The sequence below is a fragment of the Ascaphus truei genome, chromosome 3 (assembly GCF_040206685.1).
Source record: "Ascaphus truei isolate aAscTru1 chromosome 3, aAscTru1.hap1, whole genome shotgun sequence".
Taxonomy (NCBI): Eukaryota; Metazoa; Chordata; class Amphibia; order Anura; family Ascaphidae; genus Ascaphus; species Ascaphus truei.
The window spans coordinates 250,200,184-250,220,136 of NC_134485.1; the positions used below are offsets into that span (position 1 = coordinate 250,200,184).

At 44.7% G+C, this 19,953-nt stretch overlaps 1 protein-coding gene across 1 annotated transcript in view; it reads left to right on the forward strand.

The window, feature by feature from the left end:
* The window catches only part of JADE3 (jade family PHD finger 3), a 77,512-nt gene extending 73,131 nt beyond the window's left edge, over positions 1-4,381 (forward strand). The window contains exon 11 of the mRNA XM_075590593.1: positions 653-4,381. Coding sequence (XP_075446708.1) covers positions 653-1,545 — 893 coding nt within the window. The 3' untranslated portion in view covers positions 1,546-4,381. The remainder of the gene's footprint in view (positions 1-652) is intronic.
* The last annotated feature ends 15,572 nt before the right edge of the window (positions 4,382-19,953 follow it).

Consider the following 19,953-nt stretch of genomic DNA (forward strand, 5'->3'; position numbering starts at 1 on the left):
AGTGCAGAATTTGGGGAATCCTCTGATCCTCTTTGGATCAAACCTAGATAGCTTTGCAACTATCCCTGCATGCACCTTACATTCAATTTCTGCCCTACTATATTTAGGATAACAATAGGTGAGCGGCTCGATCTCTCTTTTTATATGTATAAGAACCAGCAGATACAAGATTTCTGCTAATGCTTTATTTAATGAGTATTTTGAGGAAAAATTCTCCAAACGGTCATTAAATAACATTCTCCGACCCTGTTTTCTTTGGGACTGCTTTAGGACGTCCACATCGTCATGCATGGTCATGGAGCGATGCTAGTGAAACGGGAACATTTTCTTACCGATAATTTCATTTCTCGTAGTCCCTCCGTGACAGTGCATGTGTTGTCACTGTTCCTATTGTAATCCTTTTTCCCCCTGTTTCTTCATTTCTTCTCTCCTGTTTTTATTCTAAAAACTTGGCTGAAAAGATGGCCTAAAATCCCATTGTCATGCACAGTCATGGAAACACTAAGAGAAATTAAATTATCGGTAAGAAAACATATAGTTTAAGGTCATTCTAGCAACCTGTGTTTCCATGTGTCCTTTTTTATAACACTATTTGACAGAATCCTAAAACATGCTCCTTATTTTATGTGCTTTGTTTCTGTTTTCCTTTTAGGACAACCCTTATCAAGTGCACTGGAAAATACACTGTTTTACCCTCCTCCCAGAATCACGTTGAAGTTGAAAATGCCAAAAAGCACATTGGGGGACTGCAAAAACAGCTTTGTGAAAACTGCAAACAGATCCCGTCCCCCTGACCATAACAGCAGCTCTCATCATGGTCTGAGCAGAGAGCCCCACAAAGAGTCTTCTGAGATCATAGCCAAACACTACTCAAGGTACCCCTCTGAACACCGGAGTAATGGCTTGCTGAGAGGAGTCGCCCATTCACGCAAGGAGATCCAGAGCCCAGGGTGCCAGCAAACTTCAAGGTTTCATGCATCAGGGGAACCCTTGTCATTACAAGCTGTCCTTCACGGGCAGTCTTCAAATGGCAGTGGGAAGGTGCAGCATGAACACCTGAGGTTGGCAAAGTCTAATGGTGTGCTGAGCTCTGGCGGGGGCAAAACTCAGAGGGACAGCTCCAGTCAGACTTCACACGAGCAGGAGTCTCTAATCACAGCTCACTTGGCTAGTCAGAGCAGCTTCAGGAAATCCACCATGGAGCATTTCAGCAGGTCCTTCAAAGAGGCAACCAACAACCTGGTGAGGACCACAGAAGATCTCCGTAGCTGTGAAAAGCCGCAGAGGAGGCAGTCTGCGAAAGAGCGTCTGTGGAGCAAACAGGCGCTCGATTGTCAGACATCTGGGACTCCATACCAGGACAATGATGGCTACTGCCCTGACCTTGAGTTAAGTGACTCTGAGGCAGAAAGTGATGAGAACAAGGACCACATGCGGCTAAGGAGGAGCAGTTTGAGCCGAGAGAGCCCCAATAGAGACTCAAGTAGAGACAGTCGCAGCAGGAGCAAAAAGAATATGGTTCCTCACAGTTCAGTGCAAAGGTGATAAAAAAAAACCTGTGCACCACCCCATACTTTGTCTTTGTGCTAGCGCATATCTAAATGCCAAACGGGGTACAGTGAAACCCTGAAGTAAATGCAGTGAAACATGTGAGATGTAGTAATGGATGGGAGCTCAGGAAGGGGTTAGCTAAAGATTGGCTGTGATTGGGTGCTTGTCCAAGGATGTGTATGAATCTGTGGGTTCTTAATTCATCATAAACACAGTGATGCACAGCCTAGCCTGACTACTAGGCAGTTGAGAGAGATCCTTTTATTTAATATTATTTTATATTTTTTTGTGCAGGATGTTATGGCGATTCTACATAGGTGAATGGGCAATATAATTCTTTGCACAGGAATCTTAAAATGCCATTGTACGTTGTACCTCAGAGGGATGATTGAAGTGCACCCCCTTGCAGCCTGCAGTATGTAGATGTATGTTTGACTACTAAACGGAGTGGAATTCCTCATTCAGTCACATAGATTATTTTTTAACACCCCTCTGATTGCGTGATGTAATGTTGCAGTATTGCCAAACACGTTGACCTTCTTATACTCCTAGTTCACTGACTCCATGGATAAAGCATTGCTTTGGTCTGTAAATATTCGGCATTCACTACTTTGCTTCTTGACACCGATGTACAGAAATTGCTTATAGTGGAATGCACTTGTAAATATATTACCCAATGAAGTACCAGGTGCCAGTTTGTGAATACGGTTTATAAAGATGAGTAGTACGAGTAAATACTTTATCAGCAATCATGTGATGCACTGCCACCTTCAAAAGGAAAGTTTAACACATGAGAGGGAACATAAGGGACCCACTTAATCACTTATTTTTATGGCCCGAATTGCCACCAGTACCTTGCAGAAAATTGCATTGCTGGAGCCGCAACACAATACCATACACTACAACATACTTGTTATTTTTTTGTTTAATCAAGCTTCCATGAATATGGGGCCTAATTATTTCCAGGTTTAGTTGTCATATGCCTTTCTTATAATTAAAGCACTTGAGTTAGTCGAACTACAAATTATATGAAATTACAAAAAACTGCTCCTTGTTTTTTCTCAGACATTTTATCCCCTGATATTGTTTTGTTTTCCATTTTGCTGCTCCTATTTGCTGTGTTGTCAAACTGTTCAAACCGCTGTTTTCAAAAAGCATAAAACGCCATACACTTAACATCTAACACAGTCTAGCATGGGTACACGGCTTTGCACGTGGGTACACGGCTTTGTGTGTTACTGCACGTGGGTACACGACTTTGTGTGTTAAGGAGCGTGGGTACACGGCTGTGTGTGTTACGGAGTGTGGGTACACGGCTGTGTATGTTACGGAGCGTGGGTACATGGCTGTGTGTGTGTTACGGAGCGTGGGTACATGGCTGTGTGTGTTACTAACTGAGAAGCCAGGTCAGTGCACTGTAAGGAGGAATGGCCTGTGTACCATTACCCTGGTCAATGTGCAAACATGCATGAAAAATATGTTTTATGAACAACCTGCTGTACTGTTCATATACAGCACATCATTCATCACATAAAATGAAAAAAATTGTCCTCTGGAAACAATGTCAACACCACTTTGTCCAAAAGTCTCTAAATAAAGATTCCTGTTTAGCTATAGCAAAAATATATATATATATTTATATGTAGACCGTAGATTAATGTGCTCACACGGAAATACAAACCAAAAAGTCTGTTCATTGGTGACATTTGGATAGCTCTGATGTGTTTTACTCTTGGCTAAATTCAAAAGAACCAACATATGTATGCAGAGAAGGGCTTTTTGGCATTGAGAGATATTCATGTCATCTTGTCACCACACCAATCCTGGATATCCTAGCCGTGTTTTTTATTTTGTTTGTTTCTGAAAGGAAATCTCAATTTGGTCTAACATGACCACTTAATACCTTCTCTAGTACAGCTTGTTGGACCACTGACTGGTCATTTGTATTACTTTAATCATTCTCGTCAAGTGGACACTGGGTGAAAAGGCAGGTTGTCATTTAATGGCAATCAGGAGGTAAACTATTTAAAAGTTTATCCAAAATCCACTGTTTCCCCCCATAAAGCAGCCTGTTTTCCTGTATTTATTCCCATGATTTGCTTCTGAGGTCTCCGCACGGTCTACATTTCTCTTGCGTGTGGCTGTGGTCTATTGGATTATCTTGTGGCTCCTATGCACTGTAGAGGTGGAATTGGAGCACTGGGATCACAATTCCAGCTGTACTGTAGGTGGCCCTTAGGACGACCCATCAGGTTGTAATACCAGTAATGAATGATGAGCTGTATCATGAGAATCAGAGGTCATCCGTTTGCTGGAAGATAATTGACTCTACATGCTCTTGTCTTTTATAACTCTATTGACCTATTTATTTGCCTGACCTATTAGTCATTGGCTTGATGGTTACAAAGACACAGTCTCACCATGTAGTTTGAAGGCAACTCTCTCAGGCGCTTGACCATTCTGGATTGGATAGTAGTTAATTAAGGGAGTGGTACCTCTACAAATAAAACAGATGTAATCTTCAGATCTCCTGTTGGGACATAGTTTTAATATATGTAATGATAATGCAGCTTTGGCTGTGGAATGAAGGAGCCCAGTTTGATGTACAAAATATAAGCCACAATCCTGTAATTGCCTAATTTCCATTAATTGGTGGTGAAATGTTTTTTAAAGTATTATCTTTTAACTTTTGTTTGTTAAATCTTTTTTGTGTTATTCCTTTTTTTTACATATATAAATATGTATATATTCAATTTTCAAAGATGGACTGAGCTTTTTTCTGATGTCCCCATTTTACAAGTACTTTTTTCATTAAATTATGTAATGGCTAACCGGATATTGTGTCTGTCTTTTTCTGTATTCAGCATGGTTTTATCCCTTATTATTTCACATCGACTTTCTCTTCAGTGCTCGTCTTTGTACATTATTCATGCACAGTAATTAAAACCCCCTTTCTTACAATGTTTAGTACTAAAGAATCTCTTTATGCCTCCAGCACTGGGTGTTGATAACTATCATACCTTCTCGCTACATATAACTCCGCCTAAAACAGGCTCAGTGATATTTTACTCAATCTAAAATGGGCTAATGTGACGATGGCCTTAATGTGGGTGCCAAGCTTTAGCACAACCCAACTCCCATTCTAATGAATAGGAGTGTAATGTGTTAAAGCTTGGCATCCGTTAGTGAATATGGGTCTAAGAGATCTAATAAAAGTTCAAATAGAACCAAAAAGAGCTCCTACAGCTCCATTCCACATACCAAAAAGAGCTCCTACAGCTCCATTCCACATACCAAAAAGAGCTCCTACAGCTCCATTCCACATACCATTTTATTTTTTACCTAAGTTGCAAAGTTAAACATTGCATGCAATCCAAGTGGCACTTTGATCTTTGATCAGAAAATTCCTATTTCTACAAAAAATAAATCCACTACCTTTTATAGGCTCTACTGGTGCAGTAATACATAAGCCAGGTCCCAGCAGTTAATAAACTATACATTTTCCAATGACCTGTGTAAATGAAATGGCTTGTATACAATCAAAAACGAACTTCTTTATTATAAAAGGCTGTCAAGCAGATAGAGCAAAATAACTGAAGTATGCCATGCCCGCCACAGTCTGACTTCAATGGGAATGTTCATTTGAAAAAGCCTGCTTTTGGTCAATATTGAATAACACTTTGAGTGATCTTGCACGGTAGTAACCAATATAACTGGATAGCCAGGAGGGAAGAGAGAGAGGGGAGGGGTAGACATGGATCCTGGCTCCAAAAACTAGAATTTCACTCATTTATTTGTAAATGTTGATTGTTACATTAGAAGATAATGTAACCCAGTGGTGCGCAAACTGGGGGGCGCTCCATATTTTCGGGGGGGGGAGCGTGGCAGTTATATAGGTCCTGCGCTCTCCCCCCAGGCATTTAAATTGACCGCACGAGGCCTCTATAATACACTTCCCTTCCAGCGCCGCGTCGTTCTGGTAGCCCGGTGTCAAATGACGCCGCGGGGTCACGTGATGTCATGTCACCATGGCGACGTGATGTCGCATGAGCCAGCGCGTCATTTGTCATGATGTCGCATGACCCAGCGCGGAGGTGGGGGGGCACGAGACGCCGAGGAGAACAGGCAGGGGGGCACACGGGGGAAAGTTTGTGAACACCTGGTGTAACCTTTACTTACAGCTCAGGCTGAGTTACGGTAAGTAACAAAGAAACACAAACAACTCCTGTTTTGCTGCTTGGAATGAACATGCTGCACTGTATAGTTATATTGAAGTTGCAATCCAAGGCGGCAATTTAAAGAAAAAGTTTTTGTTAAATATAGAATTGAAGCAGGGGGTCTCCGGAGCTGAACCCCACTCATTTCAGCTCCGGGGACACCCTAATTCCGGCGATAATTACCTGTGAAGTAGGTGCCGGTAGCTGCTCGGCTCAGCAAGCAGGACTTTCGGGTTTGAAGCTCCCGTGTCACATGGGCCAATAGGAAGCCGGGATGATGACGTCATGGTTTCCTATTGGCCCGCAGGCTGGGAAATATCTGTACAGCAGCCATATTGTGAACCCTGGAAGCCGAGGAGAGTGGCACCTAATTCACAGGTTGGTATCTCGGGAAGTAGGGGGTCCCCGGAGCTGAAATGAACGGGTTTCAGCTCCGGGGACCCCCTGCTTCAACCCTATATTTAAATAAATCCGCCGCCGTGGATTTCCTCTTTAAGCGTTCATAGAAACTTCCATCTGCTTAAAGTTTCTTTTTAAAGAGAAGTTCCCTAACTTAAGACCATTGCTAAGCATATGAGGCTGAAACTGCCTTGTGACCCATGGTACTAATGTATGCATGTATAATTTTATTTATGTAGCACCACAGTGTACGCAGCGCTTTACAAAATGTGCAATGTAAGGTAAAGGAAGTGCAAACAAGGCAACACGTGCGACAGGTAAATGAGAACATAAGGCAAAGGAGGCTCCGCCCTGAAGAGCTTACAATCTAAGTGCTATGTTGGAAGGCTCCCGGACACAGTAGGAGTAGAAATGGGCGAAACTTTCTCAAATCCGAATCCACGGCGGATTGTCGAGTTCTTCTCAGCTGTGGATTGCCATGGACCAGTCTCAAAAAGGCCGTTTGTTTTCTATCATTGAAAATCCGCATGACGGATTACGAATCAGTCAGGGGGAGAGGTCATGAATATAGAACAACATAGAATGAAATAAAAACAGAAAGGTATTTAATCAGTTAAGTTATATGCAGACACGCAATGCTAGCATCAAGATGATTAATACAATTATTAGTAATTGTTCTTTATTTATTTATTTATAAAATATTTTACCAGGAAGTAATACATTGAGCGTTACCTCTCGTTTTCAAGTATGTCCTGGGCACAGAGTTAGGACAAATAATACATGGTTACAAATACAGTTACATAAATGAACAGGGAATACATTATATACAAGACATTGCATGCACAGTTAAAGAAAATATATATTATGGGCGTATGAAACAGTTACAGACCAGATTAAAATGTGAGACAGTCTTAGATTTGAAAGAACTTAAACTGGTGGTGGATGTGAGAGTCTCTGGTAGGTTGTTCCAGTTTTGGGGTGCACGGTAAGAGAAGGAGGAGCGGCCGGATACTTTGTTGAGCCTTGGGACCATGAACAGTCTTTTGGAGTCTGATCTCAGGTGATAAGTGCTGCATGTGGTAGGGGTGAGGAGCTTGTTCAGATAGCTGGGTAGCTTGCCCATAAAGAATTTAAAGGCAAGACAGGAAAGGTGAACTTTGCGCCTAGACTCTAGTGATGACCAATCTAGTTCTTTGAGCATTTCGCAGTGATGTGTGTTGTAGTTGCATTGGAGAACAAAACGACAAATTGAATTGTAGAGGGTGTCAAGTTTGCAAAGGTGGGTTTGAGGTGCCGAGCCATATACTATGTCTCCATAGTCAATAATTGGCATTAGCATCTGCTGTGCGATACGCTTTCTGACCAGGAGACTTAGGGAGGATTTGTTCCTGTAAAGTACCCCTAGTTTGGCATAGGTCTTGGTTGTCAGGGTAGCAATGTGCATCCCGAATGTTAAGTGGGAGTCAAACCATAAGCCCAGGTATTTAAAACTAGTGACGGGTTAGGGTGGTGTTAGCGTTGGTTCTAATCTGGAGCTCAGTCGCTGGAAGCTTTAAAAATTTAGTCTTGGTCCCAAATACCATTGTTACAGTCTTGTCAGTGTTTAAAAACAGTTTGTTTTGGGAAATCCAGTTTTCGAGTCTCAAAAAGTCAGGCTGAAGTATGTGTTCAAGGTCAGAGAGGCTATGGCTGTGTGCATATAGGGTTGTGTCATCTGCATACATGTGTATTGAGGCTTCCTTACAAGCTGTGGGCAGATCATTAATGAACACTGAGAAGAGCAGGGGCCCCAGAACAGAGCCTTGCGGGACACCACAGGTGATATCCAGGGGGTTGGAGTTAGAGCCTGAGATGGACACATGTTGGGATCTTCCTGATAGGTAGGACAGAAACCAGTTTAAAGCATGCTTCCCTAGTCCAGAGCTCTGGAGTTTGTTAAGCAGGATAGCATGATCAACTGTATCAAAAGCCTTTGCAAAATCTAGGAATACTGCACCAGTGAGTTGTCCCCGTTCCTTTCCACACTGGATTTCATTGCAAACTTTTAGCAGGGTAGTTACGGTGGAGTGTTTGGGACGAAAGCCAGATTTGAATTGGCTAGGGAAATTTGTCTTGGTGTAGTAGTCGCCTAATTGGGAGTGGGCACATTTTTCCATGACTTTGGATAGAATTGGGAGAAGTGAGATTGGTCTGTAGTTTGAGACAGTGTTTTTGTCCCCACTTTTGAAGATTGGGACATCTCTGGCAGTTTTCCAGGTCTTAGGGATATGGCCTGCAGACAGAATAGAGTTGACTATGGAAGCAATTGGTTTGGCAATGGCTGGGGCACCAAGTCATAGGAACCTAGATTGTAGTAAGTCAGGTCCACAATGGCTGCTTAGTTTTAGTTTGAGGAGCGCTTGTGTAATCTCCTCTTCAGATACTGGGCCAAATTTTAAATTGTGTGCAGTGTTGGGAGGGGGTGGGGCTTTGTGGGCACTCCCAGGATGAGATTCAGGTTTGTGGTTTGGGCTGTGTTTTGCTAATAAGTTAGTGGCACACCCCACAAAGTAATCATTGAATGCATTTGCAATGTCAGTGGGGTTTGTCAGAGTAATATCCCACTTAGTGATATTACTTGGTTGTTGATGGTTAGGAGGCTGGAATATATTGTTGATAACCTTCCAGAAATTAGCTGGGTTTGATGTATTTTGGTGGAGATTGTCAGAGTAATATTGTGCTTTTGCGTGCCTTCTTTGCCTTGTGCACATGTTCCGCAGGCATCTGTAGTTATTGAGTTCCTTGGTAGTGCCAGTTACTTTGTAGCTTTTCCACAAGGTATCCCTGAGCTGGTAGAGTGCAATAAGGTCAGATGTAACCCATGGAAGATGGGCCCCCCTTACCCTTATTTTGCGTAGTGGAGCATGGGTATCGCAGAGTTTTAAGAACTCGGATTGGAAATAGTCGAGTGCAGAATCAGGGTCGGGAATTAAATCGATTCTGTGCCATGGGCAGTTGGTAAAGCCATCCAGAAACTGTTGTGGGTTAAAGTTTTTAAATGTTCTAGTGAGGAGAACTTTAGGGCTTGAATGGGGCGTTTTAATTTTCCTTACACAGTACACTATTGCATGGTCACTGAAAATGTTAGGAAGGATGCCAGAGGATTGGATTCTGCTGGGGTTTGAGGAGAGAATCCAGTCTAGCATATGAATCTCACATGTTCATATATTCTTTCTTTTTCTTGTAGTACGTTCAATATACTTGTTGCAGGGGCGCCATATTGCATAAATTACCTATGTACTATTAAAGTTAATAAACCCCACAATATCCTGTTAGATCATCATTCCAGAAAATGTTTAATTTGTTTACCAGACTTGCAGATACAATATTGTACATACGTTATGTAACTTTTTTTTCAGATGCTAACAAACCCTTAGTGATTTTTTTTGTGTGTGGCTATAGTGACCAGATAATCACCTATCTCCTCGCCCTCGAAGACCAATGGCGAAACGTACGTATACACACAGATTCACAAACTCATTTTCCCACACACCATATTTTCTCTCCATGTACCAATCAAATAAGCTTTATTGGCATGACGGAAAAACATTTCAGTATTTTACACAGTGAAGAAAAAAGGTGCAAGCGCAAATAACACTACTTAAACGTGAGAATTACTAAATAAACATAATTTGCTGTGAGTGTTGATAAACAAAAAATTAATACTGTCCTTAATAGAAAGTGCAGCTCCCAAACAGGACTCAAACCCGGTACAGGCAAAGTAATGGTGAAAAAATAGGGGCGCAAATTTCATCCAGGAACATAAAAGTAAAAAAACAGCAGTAGTGCAACACTGTATAGCAATCTGAGACAAAATCAGATTAATCTATAAATGTAAAACTCACGTGTTCCACGTACACTCAGGCAGTGGGGTTATATAGAGTAACCAACTCAGAGACCATCAAGGTGGGTTCTTCACACCGTCAAAAGCGATTTTCCAAATGGTCAGCAAGGAAGATAGAGGGAGGGGAATCCCACATACAAGAAATAAATCAAATATAGTGCAAATTGTTTTAATTATTAAAAAACACAAAGTTATGCACTTACATAAGTGTCTTTGGGGTAGGCATTCAGACCACCCTGGGTCACAACACAGGAACTGGACAGACAGCACTCCCAAACAGACTTTTATTCTGCTGCACGGTCGATAAGCAGTCACTGGGCTGAGTACTTGGAACCTATTCTAGGCTGAAGTACACCAACGGTGAGTGAATGCCCCCCAAAGTCTCTGTACTGCAAGACTCTGTCCTACGTGTTTCGTCTATTAGACATCCTCAGGGGCTAATCCCCTAAACCCAGTGACTGCTTATCGGCCTTCTTTTAAAAAAAGAAGTTGAATAAATTCCTAATAAGAACTAATAACATTCATTTTTGACATAACCGTTTATTGTATTACATTTATTATTTACTACAATTATTCCTTGTTACATAGTTACGTGTGTATAAATATCGGATGACCTCCCTAATCTAGAAAAAAAAGCCAGATGGGAATGACTAGTTTCCTGCACCCCTTAACCAGTGTCTGGATGCCCCCACTTCAGTATATCTAAAGCAGCAATCCCGCGTGGGATCTTGCCTGATCCGCAGTCCCTCCAATGTCCAGGTACCCTCATTCCCGCAATGTTATATGTTGGAGGGGAGGTGTTCCCTACCTGTCTTCTGGGTTACTGGGGATTCCAATGTCTCCCATGTGAAGCTCGATAGTCAGATCTGGAAGAAAGGAGAATAAGTTATTTTGGTGTAGCTATAGGACAGTTAAGATATATAGGGTAAATAAGATATCCAGATCCAGAGTGGGTGACAGAGAGATAGAGAGGGTGACAGAGAGATAGAGAGGGTGACAGAGAGAGAGAGGGGGGGTGACAGAGAGAGGGTGACAGGCAGAGAGAGAGAGAGAGTGGGTGACAGAGAGAGAGTGAGTGACAGAGAGGGGAGGGAGGGTGACTGTCTGACGGGGGGTGACTGACTGGATGGGTACTTCTGGTGTGCTACACACATACACACTACACGAGGCAGCTTTGGATGAGTGACGGGGGAAGATAGAGAGAAAAGGTCAGAGATCCGAGCAGGCAGCTCCCCACCTCCCCCTGCACCCACCACCCTCCCCGGGTGCCAGCCGACCACGCACTGCCACTTCCCCCCACGCAAGCATCCAATGGGACCAGGGGCAAGGGAGCGCCAGGATCCTCCCGGCCAGGACGGGCAGCCACCAGAAGACGGAGGAGCGGGCAGTCGCACTCGTGCTCCCTCCCCCCCCCCACAAATATGTCTACGCCAGTGGGACCGCACGGGGCACGCCAGCAAGTGCAATCTTGCTCGAAACGCGTGGGAGGAGGTCTCTTAGTCTTGTCTGTCTGAGTACCTGTTTTATGTAGCTTAAATAAAGTTTCGATTTTAACCATCACCCTGGTGAGTCTGAGTAATACTGGAGCGGCTGTGGCATCGATCTTCTACTTATCTATTGCCTACTTTGATCGTGGCCACGCAATGGAGGGACGCCAGTTACCTGTTTAGGTGCTTAGCTACGCCAGGAGAGAAGGGGAACGGTATTCATGGTGAGTAATTCAACTCCATAACGATTTTTTTTCACTGTGTTACTTGCAGCCAACATCCACACACTGGACACGGGTCTGCACTCAGTTAACCCCTCACGCATCTTCATTAGGCATTATCTCCACATGCTCTGCTTATAATTACTCACTGTGCAAGCTTATATAGCCTACAGTGTGTGGTTTGCCTTGAGCTATCAGACGGTTTCTACTGCATCCACACACGCTGTATTACCTGGCGTTACCCTGTTTCCATTGGGGGCTATTTATACTTGTACCTTTTGATGCAATATACTCTCTGACGAAGCACTGGAAGATGCGTGAATCGCGTTGGTTACTTTTTTCTTCACCATCCATGTCACATTTTTCATTAAATTGTTTTTAAACTCAGTTTGGTATTGTAGCCCTTATACTCATTGCTGCTGTGCTCCGTTTTTTATCTACACGGATTTCCTGTTCTGAGAACTTCGTCGCTCCTGACTGCGAGTTAGTCCAAATCTCCTGGAACTCAAATCAGTCGCCACCGCTACGTTAGTTTCTGAGAACTTGGTCCCAAAAAGCTGGACTTAGACTCTGGCGGGCAGGCTTTTCAGATTCAAAATCGAAGCTGGTTGCTCTGCTATTCGCACAGAAGCAACTTTGAAAAGCCCGCCCACGCTCTTACAACTGGAGAGTGCGAATCTGATTGGCTAGTATTATGAAAGTATTTTCAGTTTCATTCACAAAACTGAGCAGCCAATCAACGTGTGGGAACTTTTCCAAGCAGCTCATCAGAGCCAAGCTGGCTAGAAAAGCCGGGTCAGCGGGAAATCAGAAATAGCCGAGAGACATGCGCAAGCCTGCCACCTCTCTCCCTGGCTATCTCAATGCCACCCGCTGGGGCAGGCTCCACCTGGTCTGGCAGAACAAGTGGCATCCCGGAGGACTGCCATTGATCTCCGGACCTGGTACTCTGCCTTTCCCCGCTGACCAAATGTTATTCACACCTCTGGGCATCTTCTGGTTGCTTTGAACTCCGATGTCCAGCAGACTTACAGGTGCTTACGGGTTAGCTCTGGCATGAAGGAGTGATGATCAATGGGAAGCGCAAACATGTGGAAACAAAAAATATATCTAATGGTGCAATATTGTTATATAACAGGTAAGGTGTCTTCTCAAGGTCTAAGGATAATATACTCACAAAAGTGAGAGTGAATCAGTGTTCGTAATGGTATCTTTAAGTTTCACCTTTCTCGGTTTCTTCAGGAGTGCTGGTGACATTGTTCTTAGTAATTATATACCCTAAGCAGCTGTTACCCAGCCATCACATGTTCATACTCTCTTGTGGTATCCCCAGCTGCAGATTAGCTAGCATGTTCATGGTCTGCTCCCGGGCCCAGTGAAAGACTGGGCTATCAGTCAAAACTTTGTGAGCCGTGCTTGATTTTCCCAGATTAGACACCGACTTGATCCCCCTCCTTCCAGCTGCTTCCCTGACGCTGCCAGAAGCGTCTCCCGTTTGGCCTCCGGTAGTGTAGCACAGCGGTGCGCAAACTGGGGGGCTCAGGATTATTTAGGGGGGCGCAGGCAGCGTGCCGGCAGACGCTGTGCACGGGCGGTTGAACAAACGGGTTAGCTCGGGCAGCCTGTTTGGACATTGGTTCTGAATGTAAAAAGCACATTACATTATATTAAAGTATATTTTAATACACTTCTGAGTCTCTGCGTACAGGGGTCAGAAAATAAAAAATATTGTAGTTTTATTTATATCTGCCTTATTCCCCGCATACTTTCCCTTGGACTCTCATAGTCCCCCTCAACCTTATATATGGTTGAGGCACCCACAAACCTTATACCTTATTGTGGGTCACCTTGGCACTAACCTAGGGATTCTCTCAGCTACAGGAATATGTTTTATCCCTGTGCCCCATTCTCATTTCTGGGCTGTGCTGAAGCAGGGTACCCTAGTGGTGAGTAGCACTTGCGTTTTCAAGGGGAGATATTGCCGGGACAATGTGCCTACATGTATCATGCCTGATTCCCGGGTACATTTATGGGGGAACCGACAACTCCGGCCCCCATCCTCCAAGGCACATTCTGTCAATGGTTTCTCTGCAAAAAAAAACCCCTTGAAACTCATACCCTAGCAATCCCTGCTTGATTGTATGCCCGGGAAGGGAAAAAAACAAAAAAAAATGTTTTTAATACATACAGTATAAGGCCTCGGCCATGTTACGTGCTTGCTGGCGGAAGCACGCTAAGGCGCGCTCCCGCTCAGCACTGAGTCCCTACAGCCAATATTAGAGCGGCTTTAGTAGAGGCTCACCTGCGCTTCCGTGCGCTTGCGGAAGCGCAGGTCTTAGGGGAATTTTAAATTCCCCCGCTTGCCGGCACGACAGGCCGGTCACGTGAGCGGTTCGCCCAATGAGGGCGAACCAGCTCCGTGACGTCACTGGCCTGCCCCCCGGCCAGTGACGCACGCGCCCCCGGCCCGCCCCCTGATGGCTGCTGACAGTGCGTGCGGTAAGCAACCGCAAGGCCAGGGAAAGCACCCGCTTTCCCTGCGCCTCAGCACGCCAGCAGGGAGCATGGCCGAGGCCTAACACAGTGAGACAATGTTACTGGGTTCAAGAGCTGACTCTGGGACCCTTATACACGGAACAGGGGTAACCAAAACGGGCTTGACCTTTATTAGAGAGCCCCTCCCGTCACAGCCCTGCTCCTTTCATTTGTCCTGGGCCCCAAGATTTCTATTGGCGGATATATATATATATATATATATATATATATATATATAGTGTATTTTGGGGGGGGAGAGGGGGTTCGTGTATGTGTTTTTTGGGGAGGGTAGTGTATGTATGTATTGTGTATTTGTAAATGACACTGTTTTGCACAGAAAAACAATGGAAAAAAATAAATAAAGGGACTTATTATTGTGAGATGCATTTTATTCCCCTACATATTTTGACGTATGTTAATGCTTATACACAGTGGTCGACAAATCACCAAAAAATCTACTCTTCGAACCAAAACATCTACTCGCCCCCTAGCCCTGCCCCTCTTTTTAAAAAAGCAATTGAATAAATTCCTAGTAAGAACTAGCAACAACATTCGTTTTTGACATAACAGTTCATTGTATTACACTTATACTTTACTACAATTAGTGTGTGTGTGTGTGTGTGTGTGTGTGTGTGTGTGTGTGTGTGTGTGTGTGTGTGTGTGTGTGTGTGTGTGTGCGTGTGTGTGTCACGGTAACTTATGACAGGGTATAATAATACACACCCAAAATATCTGGGTTGAATTGAACACGACTTAGATATAATAACACACAAGATATACAAATAACAGGCAAAATATAGACACTTACTTAAGGGGTTGGACAAGAAAGCAAACAGGATACAGGATTGGCAATTTCTTCCACAATATAGGTTCAGATGTAGACATCACGAAAAGACACAAAGACCTTGAACTAGTAGTGATAAAAGCTCTCTTTAAGAAAATGTATCCGCTTTTGCGGTCTGCGGTTTGGATGGGTGCCAACCCGTTCCTGGAAGTCGGCGTCGAGGAATCCCCACTGAAGTCAATGGCTCCAATGACTTACAGTGGGATACCGCCGCTCCTCCTCTCGGACGCCACATGCTGGTCTTCGATGGAAATGGGCCCAAACCGCCGAATTCGCCATAAGTTTCAATGGAGCTGCAATGGCGACCTATGGGAAACTGCAAAATGGAGCCTGAAAAGGCGGGAACATGGAACAAAGGGCTATAAACACTGAGTTAACCTTAACCCTTTCCCTCCCGCATCAATCCCAGTGTATATGTTGGTGCAAACACTGGAATGGGAACAATACACATTTACAGGGGAATATACATTTGGTTGCTGAAGCAGGGTAAAAACACATTACTGGACCGCAGTCCAGGGAACCCCTTGCTTCCCAAGTGAGAGCAGGGAGTGGCCAAATGGGGTGTAACCCCTTTAATACCGGGCCAAACCCCCTCTTCCATGGCAGTGTGTACCTCACTAATCTAGAAATAAAAGCCAGATATGAATGACTAGTTTTCTGAACCCCTTAACCAGTGTCTGGATGCCCCCGCTGCACAATTTCTAAAGTAGCAATCCCACCTGGGATCTTACCTGATCCGCAGTCCCTCAATGTCCAGGTACCCTCATTCCCACAATGTTATATGTTGGAGGGAAGGTGTTCCCTACCTGTCTTCCGATGTCTCTCGTGTGAAGCTTGAGAGTCAGATATGGAAGAAAGCAGTAAAGGTTATTTTGGTGTAGGTATAGGGCAGTTAAGATATATAGGGTAAAAAAGATATCCAGTGTGAGAGACACAGAGAGAGTGTGGGAGAGACACACAGGGTGGTGAGAGAGAGAGGGTGGAAGAGGGAGAGAGGGTGGAAGAGAGAGACACAGGGTGGGAGAGACAGAGTGTGGGAGAGAGAGGGTGAGAGGGTGAGACATCGGGTGAGTGAGACAGGGGGGGTGAGGTAGAGACAGGGGGGGTGGGTAGTTGACTGACTTGAGACATGGGGGGGCATGGGAGAAGAGGGGGCCATCGGCGGCAGGGGGGGCCATCGGTGACAGAGGGGGGGCAAGTGGGGGCCTTCAGCAGGCAAGGGGTGCCATTGGAGGGCAAGGGGGGCCATCAGCAGCATGGGGGCCATCGGCGGCCGGGGGGGCACCGGATGTCCATGTGAGGCATCAGTGGGCAAGCGGTGGCATCGCTGACAAGGGAGGGAAGGGAGAGACCATGGATGGGGCCACTTACCTCCTTGCAGGATCACGAACAAAAAGAGGAGGTTTCACAGTGCGGGCTCATATAGAGCACAGCCCCCAAAAAAATCCTGGCAGCGCACCAAGGCGTGTCAGCCCATTCAGGAAGGGGGATTGTTTTTCCCTTCAGTGCCAGCAATCGCGTGCTCTGCTTGGCGGCCATGAGGTTTGCCACCGGTAAAAATCTTGTCGCCCGTAGCGACCGGGTTTGTCGACCACTGCTTATACAGTATATACCTATTGGTGTGTGTACAGTATAAGTATGTGTTTGTGGGGGTGTAATATTCACGAATGTGTTGGAATATTTTGGAGAAATATTTTTTTTTATAAAATGGCTCGTCTTCCTTGGAAAGTGGCAGACTCCTGTCCCAGGAAGATCACTATTTTCTGGTTCTCTTCTATATTATTCAAGTTCTGGATAAGAGCAGTGAGTTTCTCCAAGTGGGCACTGCTCACTTCAGAGTATTGTGTGCAGCACACACAGTAGATGTGTAGATGAAACACATGTCCTGCTATCTCTCTCAAACACCCCACCCCTCCCCCATATCTGCACACTAGTTCCTCTCCAGTGCTGCTGTCTGGCTGGGAGGAGTTCTAACCCTGAGGGAGTAACAACAAACTCAACTTCTCAAGGAGTGCACAGCAGTGACAGCACAGCTAACACAAGGTACAAAGTGCAGGAAATGCATGGGGATGATTTGTTTTTATCTCTTGCTTCAAGGACTGTGGCAATTCTTACGTCAAAGGCTCTTGATGGTCCGGCCACACTCCGCAGTAGGGGCTTAACCCGTCAGTCACCACCAGTCACATTGCACCAGATCCTGCTTTGATGTCGCGGTAATAAAGCAGGATCGAGCACACTGTTGACACTCGCGGTGACTGACAGGTGAAATCACCTCTCCACCACCGGCGCCAGGCGGCTTTATGCACCTGGGGCAGCTGGTTGTCCCCTCCCTAGTTTCGTCTCTGTTCTAGGTAATGTTTGTGACTTAGGAAAGTTTCATATCCTCGCCCATGTTTCACCAACTGCAAATGTCTGAAATGTGTCAACAGTTTGTCTTTTTTCTATTAATAACAAGCAAGACCCCACTGTATGGGTGACGACGGGTATGTGGCATATTTGTGTTAGGGTCTTGGCTTGTTATTATGCAAAATAAGCTTCTAAAGCCTTGGTCATCTGCAGCGATACTCAGCTTTTTTCTACATTGCAGCATATTCGTTTTCTGACAGTCTGGAATAATGATTGGACCGATCAACACATCTGTGCAGGAAAGGCCAATTTTGCATCATCGGGTTCTTTTTTTTGTTTAAATAAGCAGCGTGTGCTGAACAAACTCTTGCAATTGGCACTCGGAATTTAAGCTTCATAATTTCTCAAAATGAAAGCTGAGCAAATAATCCGAAAAGGTGATATATACGCCCTGTAAGACCCCTTGCCAAAATTCCAATGCGTGGATGTAAATATTGACTATATGAGAACAGTCTATACTCTGAGTTGATAATTGCGTGTGACCTCACAAAGCATTAATGACTTATGCCTCACAAATTGTGTGTAGCCAGGTCACCTGATGGCTACTATTCTGCCCTTGGGCTGGCAGTAAACCCTGGTATAATCAGGTTACCAGTAGTTGATATGGGGTTTTCCCTCTCCAAGGAGCTGCATTTGAGTGACAGCGGGAGTCGGTGACATCAGGCCTGGGCATGACCAATCATGAGCCAGGCCTGATGTCCTCCTCCTGGCAGTACTTAAAAGGCAGGGCCGCCCTAAACTCTTAGTGTGTCCTTCCCCACTGAGGAAGGCAGGTCGCACAGTGGAAAGGCTGAGATTGGGCCTTCTCCAGTCCTCTTTCCTTAGGGGGAGAGTGAGTGTGGACCATACCTCTGTCTCTGCTAGGGAGGCGGGGAAGAGCTAGGATGGCTGCGGGTGCCCTTGGCCTGTAGTGTCGGTCCAGGGACCATCATCCTGTAACTGTACAGAAGAGTAATAAACCCGTTCCTGTTTGCATATACCTCCTGCCTGGTGCGTGAGCTTACTGGGGGGAGAGGTAATAAGTTCTACCGTGGGATATCACCTTCAGCTCCTGGAGCCTACGGGAGATGGAGGCACTGCACTGCTAACGAGATATGTGGGGTATGAACCCTAGAAGTCTAGTCCTGTGTCCCCACTACCACCGGCGGACGACGCAGCCCTCCTGTTACCAGCAGGTATCATGCACCACACGACCAGTAATGGTAGAATCTCCCAGGATGTGAGGGAAACACCGTTACATGTGCATAACCTAGAAAATACTACTTAACAGCTAGTGACTTGTTATTCCCCTGATTTTATACACTACTAATACTCTGAATACCCCTGTTTTAGGTAAATGGAATACAAATTATTAGGGATTCCAGTCCACAAGTCCCAGACATCATGTAACAATTTTAACCAACAGGACAGCCCTTCACTAAGAGAGCTGAAAATTGCGGCATGATCTGTTTTGGTGGGAGTTAATTATTCACCATAAACAATGCAGCATTAATGGGGGTGGGGGGGGTCATCCTTTTTTTTTAATGCAATGTGTTGCCTTATCAAAGTGTGTACCCCACATACAGCTTGTATTAGAACACTGTTTTATTTTAAGGTTCTGGAGAACTGTAGTTTGTGATTGTTTTTAGGTGGCCAACATGAGCGCTTCATCGGTTGAATTACCATGTACAGAGCTTTCAGAAGCTCCCCTGTATTGAACTGTACATTATACCACCAATGATAATGCAAGAGTGAATGTGTGGGTTTGAAATATGCATGGGTTTGAAGTATGTTGTCCGAATTGGTCTGCAAGTGGAATGTACGGAAAAGGCTACTTCCTCGCACCTTGTCAGGACACTCTGTTTACACAAATTATGCAAACAGTAAGTGCACCATTGCCTTGGAATGTCTAACACCGAAGAATGGCAAACTCCACACCTCTGTATACAAGAAACCACATGAATAAGGAGAGGATAACAGAACACTACTTGTAGACATCAAAACAATGGGGGGAAAAATAAGAAAAGTGCGCATACCATAAAAAAATTTGGTTATTTTAATTGTCATATGAAAATGCACAGCAAAGGTGTCACCCTACCTACGCGTTTCGAGCCTCAGCTCTTAATCAAGGTACCTTGGTACGCCGATTCTGATGATCGGAACAGACACTTCCCAACACTGACAATCATTACAGAAGGGACAGAAGTCAAAGACTGTCGACAAAACAATTACATCTGCACTGAAAGCCCCACAAGAACACCTGCAAGATAACAACAACCTGGGTACCACTACCAGTCTCATACAACCCTGCTCTAGAATAAATGTGAGGGGGGATCAAGAATCTGCAACCCATGCTGAATAAGAATGGTACATTAAAATAAATATTTCCCAAACCTCAAATCCTTGCATTTCAGCAACCGCCATACCTCAA